Source organism: Poecilia formosa, unplaced genomic scaffold (assembly GCF_000485575.1).
Source record: "Poecilia formosa unplaced genomic scaffold, Poecilia_formosa-5.1.2 Scaffold280, whole genome shotgun sequence".
Classification (NCBI taxonomy): Eukaryota; Metazoa; Chordata; class Actinopteri; order Cyprinodontiformes; family Poeciliidae; genus Poecilia; species Poecilia formosa.
The window spans coordinates 86,221-105,492 of NW_006800219.1; the positions used below are offsets into that span (position 1 = coordinate 86,221).

Sequence of the window (19,272 nt, forward strand, 5' to 3'; positions counted from 1 at the left end):
CTTTGTTCCATTGGTCATACAGTTGAGCGAAATGGAAGTACGAAAATAAATTAGCTTAATGGAAACATGCCAATTAAAAAGACTTCAAGTTATTCAATAAAACGTTTTGCGTTTCAACAAAGTGGTTTTTCAGCCGTATCAAAATTCGTGTAGTTTGTATAACCTTTCCAAAAATAGCTGCATGAACAGATGCAAGTCTTGAGAACACGGCTGTTCCAAAACAACACGGCGAGACTCTGGGCTGGAAGAGGAAGGAGGGAAGTGCGGCTAAGCTGAATCAGTGGCGGGGGCGGAGGATGACGTGAGCACATTCCATCTGGATGAAAACCTCGCCGACAAGAGGAGAGACAGACTCGTAAAGCGGCTTCGCTCCTCGTGAAACAAACGCAGAGCGACCGACTCCGAGGGTTTGAGACGACTGGGGTTTCCCAAGCTCCAGTGACACAGCACATCCCTCCAAACCAGCCTTCATCGGTTTTCCACCTCAAAACAAAGTTTTGATAGTTTATAGGACGGTTTGAGTTACGCCGCTGAAAGGATTTCTGGGAAAGCTGGCTGGTTCGCTCCACAGGACCAGACACCTGCGTTTTGGGTGTGATTGGATCACTGATGCCTGGCTCGGCTCACTTCTAACTTCTGGACTCGACGTAGTTACATCCCGGCAATACCGGAACTTCAGAAACCCGTCCACCAAAGTCTCACAGTGTTAGTTAAAGTTCATGAAGTGATATAGAAGCTGTGTGACTTGCTGTTAAATTTGCTCCAAACTCTAATCAGAACCAGGATCCCATTTAGAGGAGCTCACCTATCTGGTAGTGGTCGATCTTCATGGTGGAGTTGGTCAGGGAGCCAAAGATGGTGATGATGGAAACTTTCCTGATGGCCATCTCACACACAGACTCCAGGTACTCGTCCCTCTGCTGGACATACATTCTGTTCTCCTCACTGGGGGAGGTGATCAACTGGAGGAAAGGAGGGAAGGTTAGGGTAACATATACGTGCCATAAACACACATGCAGCCTGTGCTGCAGAGGAGATGTTTACATTAACCTGCATGAAGTGGGAGAACGTTTTCCCACCCTGCTGAGAGCAGCGCTGCGATAAGGAATCCGTACCGGCTACCAAACGGAGACATGAAGTCTGCTAGCACTCTGCTGTGCAGCCCAGGCTGCAGCAGGAGAATTTATGGACAAACTTTGGAGCAATTGTGAAGCTTTAGAACTTCAGAGGTGCAAAAGAGTGGATAATCTAATCCCCGTGGCGCCCAGAGGTGTTTCCTGCTCCCCCGCAGTCAGTAAAAGGTAATTACACTGTAAAAACAAATATTTGCATATTCAACAGTGGAAAACAGTAAAATTGTGGCAGGTAAAATCTGTGAACTATAAAATGATTTAAAAACAAAACTGAAGTCGGCAGAAAATAGTGACCAGGCCTGAAATCTGGGTATGGTGATGGACACAGAACTGAACCTTCAGAGAAACATAAAGACAGTCACAAAGTCAGCCTTCTATCACCTGAAGAACATTTCTAGGATTAAAGGACTGATGTCGGAGCAAGAGCTAGAAAAACTCATCCATTTGTTTAGTCGCACTGATTACTGCAACAACGTCTCCTCAGGTCTGACTGAAAACATTAATCCTCCTTAACGGTTTTCACGGTTGTTGGCAGCATGTTGTGCTCATGATGTTCGTATGTTTTCATGATGTAAAACACTTTGAACTGCCTTGCTGCCGAAATGTGCTAAACAAATATACTTGATTGATTGATTGAAACTGTTGATTTGATGTGAATTGCTGGTGAAAACAGTGCATTTTACATCTGTTCATTTTTGGGAAAAACATTGTTTATTTTTCCTGCAGTTAAAGCACTTAATTTACAGTGAAACACCGACTCCAGCATCATTTTTAACTGTAATATAAAACAGTAATCTTGTTGTTGCCCAACCCAAAAAAACATCAATCTTAAATTGTTAAAAACATAAATCATACATCACCTCTAAGTCACTTTCTCAAGCTGACTTGCTCTCATACCGCTACGCTCCGCTCATCACTCTGGCACTTTCATAAAATACAAAAGATGACAAAAAGGCTTCTGCGTCCCACCTTGAAGTGTTCTGAGAAAAGAACTGCTGGGGATGTTTCCCAACTGTTTATTGAATTTCTTTAAACTGAGGCTGATGTGTTGCTTTTTGCAATCTTACTATATATCTGTTGTTATTTTTGTCTAATGTTCAAACTTGCAGTAAATGCTTATTTTACCAGATAAGCACATTTAAAAGGACAGTATTGTGTATTTTCCAGCCATATTGTCCCGTTTTAGAATTAAAACAATCGCATATTGCAATACACCCATGAGCTTGTGTGTTGTGTCATTTTTCCACTCAGGATGAAAGAACAGCTCAGATGTAACAGCTCAAACTCCAAATGGCCGTCATGCCCATGGTCAGTGGATGCTATCGTCTGTTTCTGCTAGAGGCCACTTCCTCAGCCGTCATTTACTGACTCAACACAGGTACTTAATCACAGGGCTACTCGTGGTTATGAAATTAATTTTGGAGGTGAATTTAAGCTTATTTTGTTTTCTCTTGGCAAACAGGACAACAGCAGTGGGTGTTAGCTGTAATGAACGACACGATAAACCAAACAGAGAAGGCCCAAAGATGTTGAGAAAAGATACATGTAAGGAAGCAAAATGTTGATGGACATAGAGTAATATCTATGTGCAATATCTTCCCCTGTCATTAGGGCCTGGAGGGGAGGTAATGTACTATTACTGGACTGTAAATGTTGTGTCGTGCTCTCACCAGCAGCCGCCTCCTGTTCTCAAAGTAGTCCAGGAAGGAGGCCAGGGCGCCCTTAGGAGGGGGCGTTGGCTTCTTTGTGGGTTTTGGGTAGTCCTGCCTTTCTGGGTACTTTGTCGGCTTCCTCACATTTTTCCTCTTCTCCTCTTTCCGGGGTTTCTCTCCTCTCCTGTCAGGTTTCTTGATGTTCTTGATGCCATTCTTTCTCTTCTTCTTATCGTGCTTACTTTTGACTTTTTTAGTCGGACTGGGATCCGGGACAGATTCTGTCTCCTCTGGGCCGCTCGTAATCGGCTGGCCGGGTTTGTAGTTGTCCTCGTAGTCTTTAGGTGGCACCTGCAGGCGGAATCATGCTGTTACCATGACGATAGCCATAAAGATAACTTACCCAGTTTGAGGTTGGAAAAATCAAAAGCCTGCCCAGAACTTGAGCAAACCATGGATAGTGACGGTAGCCAGGGTAAGCGGATCAATTAGATCTGAACACGTTTTATTTATTCACATTAACTTAACGGTCTGAATATGTCCGCGGTCACTTTAAGAGGCTGCCTACGGTCAGTAGGTGACCCAGTGGAAGCAGCTGAGGAAATTGAGATCAATTGACAAATCTCAATCCAATCAGGCATCTGTGGGACACTCTGGTCAAACAAGTTGAATCCAACTTACAAGACTTAAAGGATCTGCTCCAAAACCACCTTCAGGGGTTTTAGTGGAGGTTATACATCAACAGGTCAGAGTTGTTTTGCTAGTATAAGCTGCACCAACTCACTAGTAAGCAGATGGTTGCAATATTATGCTCAATTGGTTGCTGAAAAGCGGCATATAAATTTGCAGCAAACTGCCTTGTTCCATGGAAAACAGGCTCATTTTTGGCTCTTTGGGCTCAAATTCTTCCCATAAAATACAAAATGGCTTCTTTGAATCAAGAAAGAGAGTCTGTTTGTGTCTAGTTAGAAAAAACCCACAACCAAATAAAACAATCGCATATTGCAATAAATCCATGCACTTGTGTGTCATGTCATTTTTCCACTCAGGTTGTAAGAACAGCTCAGATATAACAGCTCAGACTCCATATGGCCGTCATGCCCATGGTCAGTGGATGCTATCGTCTGTTTCTGCTAGAGGCCACTTCCTCAGCCGTCATTTACTGACTCAACACAGGTACTTAATCACAGGGCTACTCGTGGTTATGAAATTAATTTTGGAGGTGAATTTAAGCTTATTTTGTTTTGACAAAAAGGACAAAAGCAGTTTCTCGTTTTTGTGCTACATGAGAGCAGTTTGTGCTTTTATGACAACACAAACACGTCACAATTTTTGGTAACACTTTATTTGAAGGGGGGTGAATAAGACTGTCATGACACTGTCATAAACATGTCATAACACTTGTCATGAACATGAATAAGCCTTCATGAATATTTATGACTGTTGTCATAAAGCGTCATTCGGTAATTATGACACTTTTAATACAAAGTTGACATTATTCAAAATGTCTTTGTTATGACAACTTGACATTAACCAAGAAATCATTACTGTTCAAACTTTACCTTTAATAACATAAAGTTACCTAATTTTTAAAGTGCAATCAGTAATACTTTTATAACAAATTTATGTCAGTAATGATTTCTTGGTTAATGTCAAGTTGTCATAACAAAGACATTTTGAATAATGTCAACTTTGTATGAAAAGTGTCATAATTTACCGAATGACGCTTTATGACAACAGTCATAAATATTCATGAAGACTTATTCATGTTCATGACAGGTGTTATGTCATGTTTATGACAGTGTCATGTCAGCCTTATTCAACCCCCTTCAAATAAAGTGGTACCCAATTTTTTTATTTTTTTATTTTTTTTGTTGTTGTTAGAAAATACAAACACGCGAGTTTGGCGCATGTTTAATAATTAATGTTTAATAACTATCTCCATAATGTATAAATATATTTAAATAGAAAGAAAACTGCTGTAAACACTCTTCGGGTGTCATTTCACCCGAACAAGGACGTGGAACCGTTAAACTGTTACCGACAGTTAGCTATGCTATGTTGCTAACTGATGTAGCATTACCTTCTCCGCCTCGTTCTTCTTGGCGGACTTCGTCTTGGTGGGTTTGTGTGAAACAGGAACCAGCTTGTGGCTGTGAGAGTCTCTGTTGTCCTTGTCGGTGCGGTTGTCTCCGGTCGGGGTGGTTTTAGCTGGGTACCTCTCGCTGTGGTTGTCATCGTAAGGATCAGCTGTTGTTCTGGAAGGCGGGAGCCACACGGCTGTGGTCTGGGCTCGGGTCGGCCTCTGGGTGGTGGTGGTTCTCCTGGTTGTAGTGGTGGTGGTTCTCCTGGTTGTAGTGGTGGTAGGTTTGGTGGTGGTTGTGGTTGTGGGTCTGGTTGTGGTTGGTGTTGGTGCTGTCGTGGGCCGTGTGGTGGTGGTAGCAGCTGTGGTTGAGGCCTGTGTGGGCTTTCTAGGGAACTTCTTCATTGGTTTTCTCTGTACAGGAGGAGCAGGAGCTATTCGACAGACAAACCGAGATAACCTTTAACTTTAAGGAAAGTATTCTTACAAGTACTATATTAATACAAAATATTGTATTAAAATATCTACCCAATTATGATCATGTAAAAAATGTTTTTGAGTGTTTTGAAAATGTATTTAAAACAGAAAAAAATATTCAATTTACACAAATATTCACAGACTTTGCTTAACACCTTGTTGGTGAAACTCAAAATGAATCTCTTTCCACTGGTCTTTGTTCCAACAGCTTAGAGCAGGTATTTTACAAAAATAGATTTTTTTACACATTTCTTAAAAATGTCACCATGAAATGACAGTACGGTATGAAATGTGAAAAGAGCAAGCTCCTCCAATATGATATGAGTCAGACTGTAGATATGGTCATGTTTAGGCAAGAACCCCCCACATCTGGTCACCCAATAATTCTTTTGGCTTGGCTTTTAAGACTAAGAACTCTAAAAAGTGTGGACTTGCCTGTCTGTGTTACGTCCTCCACCTGACCCTCCACACCTGCTGCTTTACACTTCTGGACAAAGCCCTTCTGACGCAGCTTCTCCAGCTTCCTCATGGGTGACTGGTCAATGACCTCATACATGGCCTCCAGTCTGACTGGGTAGGGGTACTTCTCCTCCACCTGCAGGGTTTTCTTCAGTAGGACCATTCCAAACTTACCTGGAGGTCAAAGAAAAGTAGAATGAAGTAAAGAAGAAATGTGTGGCCCACATTGATACTTCCCATTTACTCTTACCATCCTAAATATTACTGACTACAATACAGAGTCTGCAGAAATCACTTAGTAAGCAGTACACATATGTTTTAATCTCATTAACCATAAAATTGCATGAATTGTAAATGTGAAAATAAATTTGCAAAGTAATGGAAACACCCCAATTTCTGACCCCCAAAAAAATCGCTCTTCTAAACTAGAAAAGCCCTAAATTAGCTAGAAAAAAACCCCTCCGAAATATTTAGATTAATCGAAAATGTTCGACTTTTGAATAACTTTTACGAAGTGTCCAAGTTTTTGTAGAAACTTTCTGAGATTTATCTCAAATTTCTGAGGATTTATTTTTTTCTCGCACATCTTCGACTTTTGGAGCTCAGAACTTTCCTTGCCTTTTCTAGACAATGTTATACAAGAGTCACATAAAAAAAATGTATATGAAATTCTGGGGGAAGTTTACTCCTCACTTTTTTCAATGGCCATCGTATTGTATAAAACATGCATTGAACTCGGTGGTTGTAATGTGAAAATAATATGATAAAGTTCCAGGGTTACCGATACTTTCGCCAGGCATTGCACACCTGTAAAGTCAACACTTCCAATTGCTGCATCGATCTTTCACACCTTACCCTTCTCCAGTTTGAGGAAGCTCATCAGCCTGGGGATGAGCGCCGTGTCCAGCGGCTCCTGCAGGATCTTCCCCTCGGCGGTGATCCTCCTCACCTTGCCCCCCATCTCGCCCTCCTGATGGAATATCACGATCTGGTGGACGTGCCTCTCGGCCAGTTCGCAGTAGACGTCCGTCTTGAGGAGAGACATCATGAGCCGGTAGTAGCCCTCGGACTCGTGGGGCGCTGAGATAACCAGAACCCGGTTCTTCCCCGCGAAGCTGGCCAGCAGGTTGGGTGACCCCGCACTGTTGGGCATCCTGGAGATCCTGGCCCTCGCTCCCGGAGTGCCCTCATCCTGCAGCATGTCCGACCGCTGCGGCAAGCCGATCTGCCCGGCGCCCTCTCTCCGTGGCCACAACCCCCCACCTCCCGCTCTTCTGTCCTTCGACGCCCCTGTCCTGACGGGAACACGGGCCCCCTCATCTGACTGTACATTTCCGCCGCCCGTTGAGCTCTGTGAAGTGATCGCGGATCCAAATTCCGGGCGCAGACGCCCGACGAAGCCCTCCTTGTCGGTTGCGCGCGGCTGGGCACGTCCGGTCTTTACGCGTCGGCGGAGTGGCATCCTCTTCAGATGAGTTTGTTTGTCGGCTTCGGTCCAGGTGATCAAATAAATCAGAGCCAAACTGACACAAACAAACGCCCTCATTGTGGATCCTTCAAGTAAAGCAAACCCACCCAAAAGGAAAAAAAACAAAAGAAGGGGGAAAAAAGATCCAGCAGCGGAGCTTCGGTGATGTTCTGTAGTTTCCTCACAGCATTTGGTGTCTTATTAACTCCAGATGAAGACAGACAGAGGACAGGACGCGCAGTTGTTCAGAGGGATCGCGTTCAGAGCGCGCCCTCCGCTGCGGGAGGAAACCAAACCGCACGAAAACAGGCCGAACGGGCTGTGCGTAAAGTTTAAATCCACCAGTTCATCCCAGAAACACGCGGGGTCCCGCCGAAGAATTCATAGCCAAGAAGAAAGCTGCTCAACCCGCCGAGAGAGAAGTTTTAGACGACGTCGATTAAATGCCGAACTTCTCCCTAATCCTCCGGCATTGTCCGTTTCCAGAGAGAGAGAAACTTCCTGATGAATGAAGGAGAGGAAGAATTCCAGTTTGAGGCTTTGCAGAAAAAGAGAGAGAGACAGAGACAGACTGCACAGGGAAAACTCGGCTCTACCTCTTTCAAGGTCCTCCTCTGGCAGCTGGGAGCAGTGGAGCTTTGTCCACACAAACCTCAGCCTCCGGACTGTTGGCAGTGCGCAGTCAGGAGGAGCTGGCCCAGGACGCGCAGCTGCCACTTCACTCTGCAAACACACTCCTTTCTTCCCCCAAATGTAAAACAGAGGCGTCTTCCTGTACGGTTTAAAGGGGCAGTATTATGTAAAAATCAACTTTTTAAACATGTCATATTATAATGTTATACACTCAAAACAAATCTACCTGCATTGTTGCTTCGATTCTTTCTTGCATGTTAGAGAAATTCTTTAATCTCCATGGTAACCATTCAGCTGTCCAAAAACGTCTGGGTGAACCTAGCCCCGCCTTCTAGGATGAAGCTCCTTCTTGGAGCTGCAGAGGTTAAGCTTCCGCCTTACAGCACCGCCCTCCCCACTCAGCTCCTTCAGACTAGCCTGCAGCAATTAGCAAACACCTCTGCTGAGCTCGTTATAGGAGCTACTTCTCAGAGCAATGCTGGTAAAAACATTAAAGGGTTAATAGAGGAGCCATGTTGTAATGACTTCCTGAAGGTGGAGTTTCAGAAAGAGCAGGAGTTTCTTAAAGAGACAGAGGCCCAATCTGAATGCATTAAATTACAAAGTCAAATTTCCTTTAAGTCTTGTTTGATATATATATAATCGCCCATTTCGAGCGAGCTAAACACCAGAGCAATAGAGGCTCAGATCTACCACACCAGACAAGACCCAAGGTGTAGGTTGTGCAAGGAGGCCTCTGAGACAGTCCAGCACATAACAGCAGGGTGCAAGATGCTGGCAGGGAAAGCGTACATGGAACGACATAACCAAGTGGGGGCATAGTGTACAGGAACAACTGTGCAGAATATGGACTGGAAGCCCCGAGGTCAAAGTGGGGAACACCCCCAAAGGTGGTGGAGAATGACCAAGCTAAGATCCTGTGGGACTTCCAGATCCAGACAGACAAGATGGTAATGGCGAACCAACCGGACATGGTGGTGGATAAAGAACAGAGGAAAGCCGTTGTGGTGGATGTAGCAATACCAAGTGACCACAACATCAGGAAGAAGGAGCACGAGAAACTGGAGAAATACCAGGGCCTCAGAGAGGAACTGGAGAAGGCCTGGAAGGTGAAGACCACAGTGGTGCCTGTGGTCATCGGGGCCCTCGGGGCAGTCACCCCCAAACTGGAGCAGTGGCTCAAACAGATCCCAGGAACAACATCAGACATCCCAGTCCAGAAATGTGCAGTTCTAGGCACAGCACAGCCAAGATACTGCGCAGAACCCTCAAGCTCCCAGGCCTCTGGTAGAGGACCCGAGCTCAGAGGATGAGAGAGAGAGAGAGACCACCCGCGGAGGGTGAGAAGGGAATTTTTTTATATATATAATTTTTGTATCAATTGAAGGTAACGTAGCTACTTGATGGTTCTATTAAATGGCATTATGTGCCTGGAAAACACATAATACTGCCCCTTTAAAATATTAGGAGGAAACATGGATGTCAAATATTAGTATATATATATATATATTTACAAAAAATTCATGACAGTCAAAGTATTGACTAGAAGGTCACCAGACATGTCCATAATAAAACACCCTTTTACTCTTACAGCGCCTTACAAAAGTATTCACTCCCCTGGACAATTTTTACATGTCGCCTTAAGATTATTAACTTCAACGTATTTTATTAGACTTTGGTGCAATTGATTAAATGATTTTCAAAAATCGTTTACAAATAAAATTCTAAAAGTGCCACTATTGTGTCGAGCCACCTTTCAATTCCACTGGATGTACACAGGCACTGCCTTCTGTTTCAAGGTGCAAACAGTTTCATGCTTTCCATCGATTCTTTGCCATTAAGTTGTGTGACGTCCCAGTTCCAAGCAACACCAACAACCATAAGGCCTCAAAAGACAATATGTCTTTTAAAAAGGCAATTAAAATTAAGATTTCATCGCTGCCATGTTCTCAAAAACCCGGATTGTTAAATATTGTAATGCATCATTCATTTTTAAATGTTTGAGAGGTGAGGCTCCTCTGGTGCTCAGTGACCTTGTGGTTCCTCTTCAGTGTGGAAGTTTAGTGTTAGTAACTCATGGTGCATTCTGCAACAACTACTTTTTTTGCACAACATATTTTTCTCTGTGCAAGCCATGACTGTGTGAAGTTCCTTACCCGAGGACTTGAAGCCTTTTCCAGCCTGGCACATTTTTAGATTAAGACTGAAGGAGTTTGTTAAAGTGGAGCAGGTTTAGGTTTACAGTCATGGTTAACAGTCAGCCTATGATGCCTATTGTTTCACTGTGGTCTGTTTTAAGTTAATTTTAGCATTTATGTTATGTATAACATTTTATCTAGGGTATGCAGTTTTATTGTCTATTAAACTGTTTTATGTTGTGAAAACAGCTTAATGGAGACAAGCGTTGCAAATTAGTTAAGACTATAAATGTTAGTGTTCTGTTTTTGTTTATGCCTAACACGTGTCCACGTGCAAACAATAGAAAGGCTTTTATATTACTCAACTAGTGTTTTTACATACGCAGACTGACATTTTTCACCCAGTCTTTGCCAAACAGCTCCGGCTCTCACAGACTCGGACTGGATAAGGAACATCCTTAGAGAAGGTCGTCGTAGTCCGAGAAGGCAGGAAAGATGGCAGCAGCCGACATTGTCTTGGCAGCAACAGTAAAGAATGTTCTAAAGCACAATTTCAGTTTTAACTTTTTGATAAGGGTCCCTACAGGAGAGCCGATCATCAATCAAAACCCTAAGGTACTTGTAACAAGGCAGCATGTCGATAGTGTTCCCTCGTAAGGAGAGAAGCCTTAGAGGGGTCTTGAAAAAAGAGAAATTGTTAGAAACATTTAAAATTAGTTTCAAATCTATAAGATGACATTCCACAACATTACAAGCAGTCTGTAAGCCTCAGTAGTACATGACTGTATCATCAGCATAGAGGATGACTTTAGCATCAGGTACATGTCTCCCTTGTCTCCACGTAAATACTGAACAAAGTTGGGCCCAAAAATAGAGCCCTGAGGCTTACCAGAAGATATACTTTTGTTATTAATAATAAGATTTAGGTCTGCACTTTCACTAGGTCATTCTAAGATATGAATCTGCTTTGAGCTGAACCATTTCCGTGTTGCTCTGGGTCGCTGCTGAAAGGTCCGTCTTCACCCTGATGTTAGATTTGTTGGAGCTGCTAACGAAGTTACCCAACATTTAGCTCCATCCGTCTGCATACTACACATTTTATATATTTATTCATAAAAATGAAATTATTTTTTTCCCTCTTTCACTTCACAACTATGCACTGCTTTTCTGTAGCTCTGTTACAAAAAACAAAACATAAAACATTTGTTTGTGGTTATAATATGAAGGAAATGTAGGGCGGGAGTGTTAAAATGTGTGTGTGTGTGTGTGAGGGACTGTGTGTTTTTCTGTAAAGTTGCTGGTGCTTCTTGGTGTGAGAAAGCTCTAAAATAGTGACATGAATTACAATTGTGTTCCCTGCTTGTCCACAATTTCTGAGAAAGTGAGTGTTGTAAGTCACGTTTGTTGCTGTAACAACACAATGAATCTCTGTGCTGTTTTAATGGCTTGTTCGGGACATGTTTTATCATTTCCTCGGCGAATGTCTCCCAGTTTAGTTTGTAATTAAGGCCTATGTAAAGAAAAGTCAACCACTTAGTCTGCGTTGTCTCAAAGCAAAGGAATGTTGCGCTTCTGCGCCAGCTTACAGCTGCTGCTGCTGCTGCTGCTGCAGTGGGCTCCATGCAAAATTCATCAAAAGAGATACATATCTTAGGCTTTTTTTTAGGACTTATTTTTGACTCGCACAATTGTATTTGTTGAAGATGATTGCTAATGCTTGGTGCAACATTGGATTTGTTCTCCATCCACATCCAGTTTACTTTTATCCTCTTCGTCAGACGTTTTTCCTCCCGAACACCAGCAGGAAAACGAAGAATTCGGCTGTTTATTTACAACGCCTTGCGAGGAGGGAACAAGTTTGCAGCGACACGGCACGAAAACAATGATGCTCCATCTTTTGTGGCGTAGCGAGCAAGTTTCTGTCAGGAGAGAAGGCGACAAAAATATAAGTAAAGCAAGACAAAACAAAATTACAGAGCGTCAAGGACAGAAATAACCAAGACACCCTCTCAACAACAGAAGATAAACAGGAATAAAGAAATGAATAGTTGGCAAAAGGGATCAATCAATAAATCACTGTGCGTATGGACAGCCAGGTAAATGCATAAACTAATTTTATAAAGAGAAAGGCAAAGTTTAGGAAAACAAATATCAAAAAAACAATTTTAGAAAACAAACATTTTACAATATAACAAAGCCAACATGAATTAGAGAATTAAATGCAGAAAAAAGTCCAGAAATCACAAAGTATTCCACAAAATCAAGAAAGCAAACAAAACAAGAATTTATTAATACAAGTATGAAGCTGAAGCGATCTGTACCATCATAGTAGGCAAGTTGATGCACAATGCAGACCCATGGCTTTGAGACCGACAAAAAGAAAACATGTGGACACTTAACCAACGTGTGAGAGAAAGATACACAAACAAAATGGCTGCTGTCGGGATTGAACTCTTCACGTTCACCTGGTGAACGTGAAGAGTGCTGATGTTTGACCGAGTTAGTCAACCTGTTGCTTTCATCAGTTTCAGTTTCTCTATTGTTTATTTTTACACTGGCTGTTCTACTCCTGATTGCACTGACTGAACAAATGAAAGTTGTTTTTACATGTTTGACCAAGATTGAGAAGCTTTCGGTGTATTTAAGTGCTCTGTAGTGGCGCAGAGTTGGAAAATACATTTGAAGTTCAGTGCTGTTTAAAGAAAATGTAGCGTTTTAAGTCACTTCAGCTGTTTCTCTGTGTCGAATCAGCCGATACTAAACCTCAGATATCGGTATCGGTGTTGAAAGTGAAAGAAGTGGATGGGTGCGACCCTAGCAGGGAGCAGTTGGCTGCACATCGTGAAGGAAGCTGGTCTTCCTCCATGTGACGGCTTCGATTCACCAGGGCAGGGTCAGAAACGTGTTTTATTTCACTGACAGGTTTACACAGAACTCCGGCGTTTGCCAGAGTAGCTTTCCAAAGCGTCTTTACAGGTCTCCATGGTGGTCCCAGCTGTTGTTCAGGAGACCGCTGCATTCCTCTCACCAGCACCGTCAAATCACTCCCAGACCCGCTAAGTCGTGTTCAACCTCCACCAAGATGGTCGCCCGTGACAACTCCTGCTTTAATTTTCTGTGACAGTTTCCATGAGGCCTGCGCAACCTCTTGCTCCGGCTGTACCCTCCTCCTGTGAAACCTCGACTCCCATCAGAGGATCCCGCCCTTCTGGGTCTCACATGTTCTTGTTCAAAGTTTTGTTGTGGGGGAGTGGCACAGGACTCTCTGAGAGTCAGAGCCGCCCGGCTCCTGATCGTTCTCATGTGGGCCATAAAAACAGTGAGCAGTGTGCAGTTTGCTGGCAGCCTGCTACATCTGTAGCTTAAAGACAGACAGGCTTCACTGGATGGGGCCACACCCCAGAATGTCCCCCTGAGCTCCATTTGCAGCTGGAATGATCCTCTGTTGACACGTTGTATGTCATTGTTTACACCAGGAAATGTCGGGCATGCACACAACGCTGGAGGACAGAAAGACGATTCTTTTACTTTCCATCCGTAGCCACAGTAGAACAATTCCATTAAGAGAATTAAGCATGGAGATCTAGGCGTTATTAATTTAGTGCAGTGGCCCATTGCAAAAGGAAAATAACGCAGAAAAAAATGTTAAACAAAAATGTTAAACGACTCAAAAACGCTTGTATTCTTCTTTTTGTCGGCTACGCTACACGCTTGCTGGCTGACTTAGCAACTGACTGACAAAAGCTCCAGTAGTGTATCAGGATTCCAAACCAGAAAAACACGCAAACGCTTTCCACACCAGGAACAGAACATTCGGTCCATTACAGTTTTATGTTTTCAGGCTGGATGTTGAGTTTGCAATTATTAATAAGTGCTTATCTGAACACAGCTGTGGTTGATTAGATAATTTAAACTCCTGCTGTGCTGAGCATCTGTCAGAGAGTCGGTGTGTTGGTTGCCTCATTTATTTATTTTTTATTTTTTGGTTAACTGAACCAAAACACATTGAATTCTGCATAACTGACCGACTTTCCACCTTCCCTATTTTTTTAATTAAAACTTTTTTCTGACTTTGCTTTCTAGTTGTCGCAGTGTTGACAACAAAGCCCTATGTCCCTTTTTCTGTTATATATCACATACATCTAAGATTTAGCACTTTACGTTGACAAATTGACAGATAAAACCAGTGGTGGTCAAAATCTGCTAGCAGTTTTTTGCGTCCTCTGGCTTTGTGATGGAAGGCAAAAAACATTGATTTTAGCTGACAAGTTGGCAACACAGCACGCTAAATCTTAAATGTACACTGGATATATGAAAGAGAAAAGGTATCCAGAGCTTTGCTGCTAAATGTCAACACTACAACAACTAGATATTAAGGTCCAAGGTTAACACATTTCACAGGTCACGAAAAAGTTTTGATTAAAAAAAGAAGTGAGGAAGGCTAAGCTAGCTTGACTTTGACAACCTGAACATGTGAAGCTGCTTAGCTTCACACCGTGTGTTTTGGTTCAGTAAAAAAAAAAGAAGAAGCCGACCCACACGCCGACTCTCTGACAGGTCCTCAGCGCAGCAGGAGTTTAAATTATCTAATCAACCACAGCTGCGTTCAGATAACCACTTATTAATAATCACAAAATAAACATCAAGCCTGAAAACATAAAACTGTGATGGACTGAATGTTCTGTTCTTTGTGTGGGATTTTTGGTGTTGAATCCTGATATGCTACTGGAGCTGTTGTCAGCTGTTGCCATGGCAACTGGTCTGTGTGTACCGTAGGTGACGAAGAAGAGCACCTACGTTCTTGAATTGTTCTTCAACTGTGTTTCTGCGTTATTTTTTCCCTTACTGCGCTAAATTAATAATACTTACATCTCCAGGCTTCATCAGTTAATGGAACTGTCCCACTGTGGCAAAGCAGATTTATGGACGGCGTGTAAAATAAGGTTTTTTTGCCCTCCATCATGCACAAAATTTCCAGCTGTAAACGCATTCACTTTCAACGTGTCGACCTTTGACCTCACCTGTCGGCCTTCGAGCTCGCCCGTCGTTTTTATTAGCCCCATCTGCAGGTCAAAGGGGGGGAGATATTTCACAGGTCCCACCCATATGCAGGACAAACGGCTACGCAGACTCAATAAAAACCCAGTCCCACAGGAAGTGCTCTTTATGAGCAAGAAATTATGGAGGCTCAGCAAAGAGAGCAAGATATTTACTAACTATTAAAAGGTACGGGAGGAAATATGTCTGCCGAGGAAAGAAAGAAAGGAAGCAGAATTCAGAGGCAGCTGAAAAGTTTGTTGGAGTGTAGAAAGAGGGCCTGATCAGGAGATAAAGGATGGTCCTTATGTAACCCCTACAGCCTAATGATTCCCATATGGGTCTGATTAGTGGGGCATGCAGGAGACAAAAAACATCTAAGCAGCTTCACAGCAGCTGTATGTGTGTATATATGGAATCTGTTTCTGAGTGTGTGTTGTGGGTGTGGACTTTAGCCCCGCCCACAGCAGAGACCCCAGCCACCGCTCCTCGGTACACCGATTGGAAACAGAGCAGAACAAGAAGCCAGAGGAGATCTGACATCTGACGGCCGTTTCACTGAGTTTCTTGAACCAGTTGAGAGAAAACATGTCAATCTGAAAAGTCTAGCTACAGACAAGGACCTAATCTTCCTCCCTATTCCTTTCACTGCAAAAGCACAAAATATTACCATGCTTCTAGATTCTGGTGCAAAAAAAATAAAATAAGAAAGACAAAATTAACCTACAAGTACTTTTTCAGAAGCTTGTGTTAAGCCAATAATTCATCAATATTTATTTTTTAAAAAAGTACTAGTTCCACTTAAAACAATAATTTTTTTTCATGATATTAGTGAAATGTATATCAAATATGAGCTAAAAGAAATTTGACTTCATAACTTAATGCCTTAAAATTGGACCTCTGTCTCTTTAAGAAGTCCCTGCTTTCTGAAGCTCCGCCTTCATGAAGTCATCACAACATGGCTCCTCTATTAACCCTTTAAACAACGTTTTTACCAGTGTTGCTCTGAGAAGCAGCTCCTGTAATCAGGGAATAACATTATAACTACACAAAGCTCAAAAACGTCGACTGTATATAACACTGCCCCATTAATGAAGACCAAGTCTGTGTAATAGCAAATGCATTTTATTTCAGTGACTCAGAATGACTTCGAGGACAAAGTTAGGCTCACTACATCCCTACAGTCTGACTGGACGAGCAGCCATTCGGATCTGGCATGAAGTCAGACTGCAGCCTGCAAATGGACAAACCTTCTGAGGCAAATAAAAATAAAAAAAAAGAGAAAACTGAAAATATAATATTGCAGAAAACTTCCGGTGTTCTGAGTGAGCTGATTTAGCTCTTTGCTAAATCAGCTCTTTGCTGATTTAGCTAAACAAAACTGAACATTTTTACTGTTCTGCTTCAAGGAACTCATCTGCTGCACATTAACGGACCTTAAAAAGTATAGAATTAAAAATTCAATTTACCCCAGTTTGGAAAAGGTTAAAGTTACCTTAATGGACAATATGTCCCTTGACACATCATTCTTTTTCTTTCTTTCTTTCTTTTTCGGTAGACTCTGAGTGGGTTCAGCTGCTGGTCCTCTGCCTGTGTGTCTGTGCCGTGATTAGGCCCATGTGTGCGCCCTGCCTGGACCGTTGGCCTCCTGGACATGACTCCATTTCCCAGAGCGCTTCACCGTGAGGCAGAGGCCATTCATCATGTCAGCGAGAAGGCCTTCACATGGAGCGAAACATCAGTGGTACTCCGGCGGACGAGGAGCCTATGACTCAAACCCCACATGGCGCTGGCCTGGCCAGACTTTCCCCAACTAATGAGCCTAACATGTGTTTCTACCTCCGACTGCTTCCATTTTCTCTGTGGAGCCAATAAATCCTAGAAATGTCTCATTTAAGGCCAATGAATACGACTGAGGGACACGTGTTGTCTGACATGGTAAAAATCACATTCCCATGTCGTGGATAATTGAAGTGGAAAGAGAGAGTTTTTTTTTATGTTTTAGGAAGTGAAAAGTGTGGTAAAGTAACCTTTATTCTGACACAGAGTTGGGTAGTAACTACTTACATTTACTTGGGTAACGTTTTGGAAAAAATTTACTTTTAATCAAGGCAAGTCAAGTTTATATGAATAGCAACAAGTCAGTTCAAAGTGTTTTACATCCTACAAACATCATACATTAACCAATTATGAAATATGCAACCATGGTAACTGGAAGAGCGACAAAGTTCTAGGTGTGATTCTCTGCAGGCAGCATACGTTAAACATTTTTGAAACAAATAATCCCCAAACAACGGACCATTTGTTCCTGGGCCACCGAGAACAATGACCGAGACGATCAAACTGTTAAAGGCAATTTCTTTAAAAATCTGTTCTTGCTGCTGCGCTAGAGAGGCAGCATATGAAGAGCTGCATGAGCCAAGCACAAAGCTTCATCAGAGTGGTCCAAACAGAGGCACAAAGGGTCGGGATAGTTAATGTTCGCTGAACTGCATCACGCCGCGAGGACGCCGTTCTGCAAAACATGTAAGACATGCCATATTCACTGCTGATCCATGCGATGTCTTAAAGGCAAATTAGCTACTTGAGGTGTCTTAAAGGGGCAGTATCGTGTGTTTTCCAGGCAGTCAAGTAACAACGTTACCTTCAGTTGCTTCAGATGCTATGTATCAAATATTATCTAAAGTAAATTTGACTTTGTAATTTAAAAACTCCTAATCTTTCTGAAACTCCACTTTCAGAAAGTCATCACAACATGGCTCCTCTATTAACCCTTTAACAACGTTTTTACCAGCATTGCTCTGAGAAGTAGCTCCTACAATGAGCTCAGCTAATGTGTGTTTGCTAATTGCTGTTAGCTAGTCTGTAGGAGTGGAGAAGGGCTGCTTTGTGAGACAGAAGCTCAGAAGCTTGAAAACCGCAACTGAGAGGAGGAGCTTTGTCCTTGAAGGCGGGGCTAGGTCCAACCAGGGGTTTTGCAAAGCTGAATGGTTGCCATGGAGATTAAGAATTTCTTAAACTTGTACAAAAGAATCAAAGCAGCGCTCCAGGTATGTTTCTGATGAGGGAATAACATTATAACATGATGTGAAGCTAAAAAAAAAAAAAGAATTGATTTTACATCATACTGGTCCTTTAACAACATACCGATAAACTGAGCTGGGAGTGAAACTGAAACCAGTGGAGGGAGAACGGCTGAGCTGCAGTGTAGCAATTGTTTTAGGATGTTCTGTAGTCAAAGAGCAAACTGAGAGAAAGCAGATCTCAGGTTGCAGTGGCAGAGTGTGTGATAGTCCAGGCTGAAGCCTCGGGCATAAAGCGCATTCCTGCACGGCATCGTTTCTGTTTAATGCGGAGGGAAACAATTGCAATTCATCCTGGTTATCGAAGCAGCACACAGCGACTTTGTCCCCTAAATCAATCCCACATGAAGTTCTGTTACTGGAATGCTAATGGGTTCAGCGCACTGAAAGCCTGGGAATGTGTGAGGAAAAGGTTTGGCACGCTGACAAGGGGCTCTCTCAAGGAAAATAACTGGCATTCTTTCAACGCTTCTTGTCATTTATTGCTCATAAGTGGTTTTCTTTTTTTGTCCTAGTAAAAATTCAGCTGAAGAACTTATTATTTTAGGCCCCTGGCTTCGTCGAGATGGAGGAGCAGGAGGAATGTTGACAATTTTAATACGAATACCAAAAAGCACTTTTAACCCCTGGAAGTCTGAGGGATCCCGCCTTCAGCACAACAAAGCTTCTCCATTAATGCAGTTTGCAATCGTTGTTATCGGCGTTGAATTGACAGGCAGCTCCTATAACGAGCTTAACAAATCCGCAGTTCCACCAGGTGTTTGCTAATTTCTGCAGGCTAGTCTAAAGGAGCTGAGTGGGAGTCGTGCTCTCAGAAGCAGAAGCTCAGTAATAAAGAAACTGACCTTTAGATAGCCATAAGGAGATGGAATTAGTTTTTTGCCCTCTTTTGTCCTCCACTCTCCATGTTGTAGACACACACTGAGCAACGTGCCGTTCTGGTCAGGTGGAATGAATAGATGACGAGTGGAAAAAAAAAGAAGCTGCAGTCCAACTTAACCCTGGACAGACCTTTAGAAAGTCTGAGGGAAAATATGATGTGAGGACTATTTAAAAAATAAAAATAAATAAAAGGTCTTTCACCGGAGAAATTGTGGATGGTTTGCAAC

General features: G+C 42.7%; 1 protein-coding gene and 1 long non-coding RNA gene across 3 annotated transcripts in view; one reads left to right on the plus strand and one right to left on the minus strand.

Annotated features, from left to right (window-relative positions):
• The window catches only part of ccdc80 (coiled-coil domain containing 80), a 21,640-nt gene extending 13,638 nt beyond the window's left edge, over positions 1 to 8,002 (minus strand). The window contains exons 1-6 of one of the 2 annotated variants that reach the window (XM_016681416.1): positions 7,869 to 8,002; positions 6,660 to 7,773; positions 5,781 to 5,978; positions 4,869 to 5,302; positions 2,804 to 3,136; positions 806 to 962 (exon numbers count right to left, since the gene is read on the minus strand). In XM_016681416.1, coding sequence (XP_016536902.1) covers positions 806 to 962; positions 2,804 to 3,136; positions 4,869 to 5,302; positions 5,781 to 5,978; positions 6,660 to 7,350 — 1,813 coding nt within the window. In that variant the 5' untranslated portion in view covers positions 7,351 to 7,773; positions 7,869 to 8,002. Of the gene's footprint in view, positions 1 to 805; positions 963 to 2,803; positions 3,137 to 4,868; positions 5,303 to 5,780; positions 5,979 to 6,659 lie in introns of both variants that reach the window. The other variant, XM_007571397.2, reaches the window with a different exon arrangement.
• LOC107838569 (uncharacterized) lies at positions 3,851 to 16,983 on the plus strand. The gene is made up of 2 exons (XR_001664658.1): positions 3,851 to 3,961; positions 16,639 to 16,983. It is a non-coding gene; the product is annotated as an uncharacterized LOC107838569 (long non-coding RNA).
• Positions 16,984 to 19,272: the final 2,289 nt, after the last annotated feature.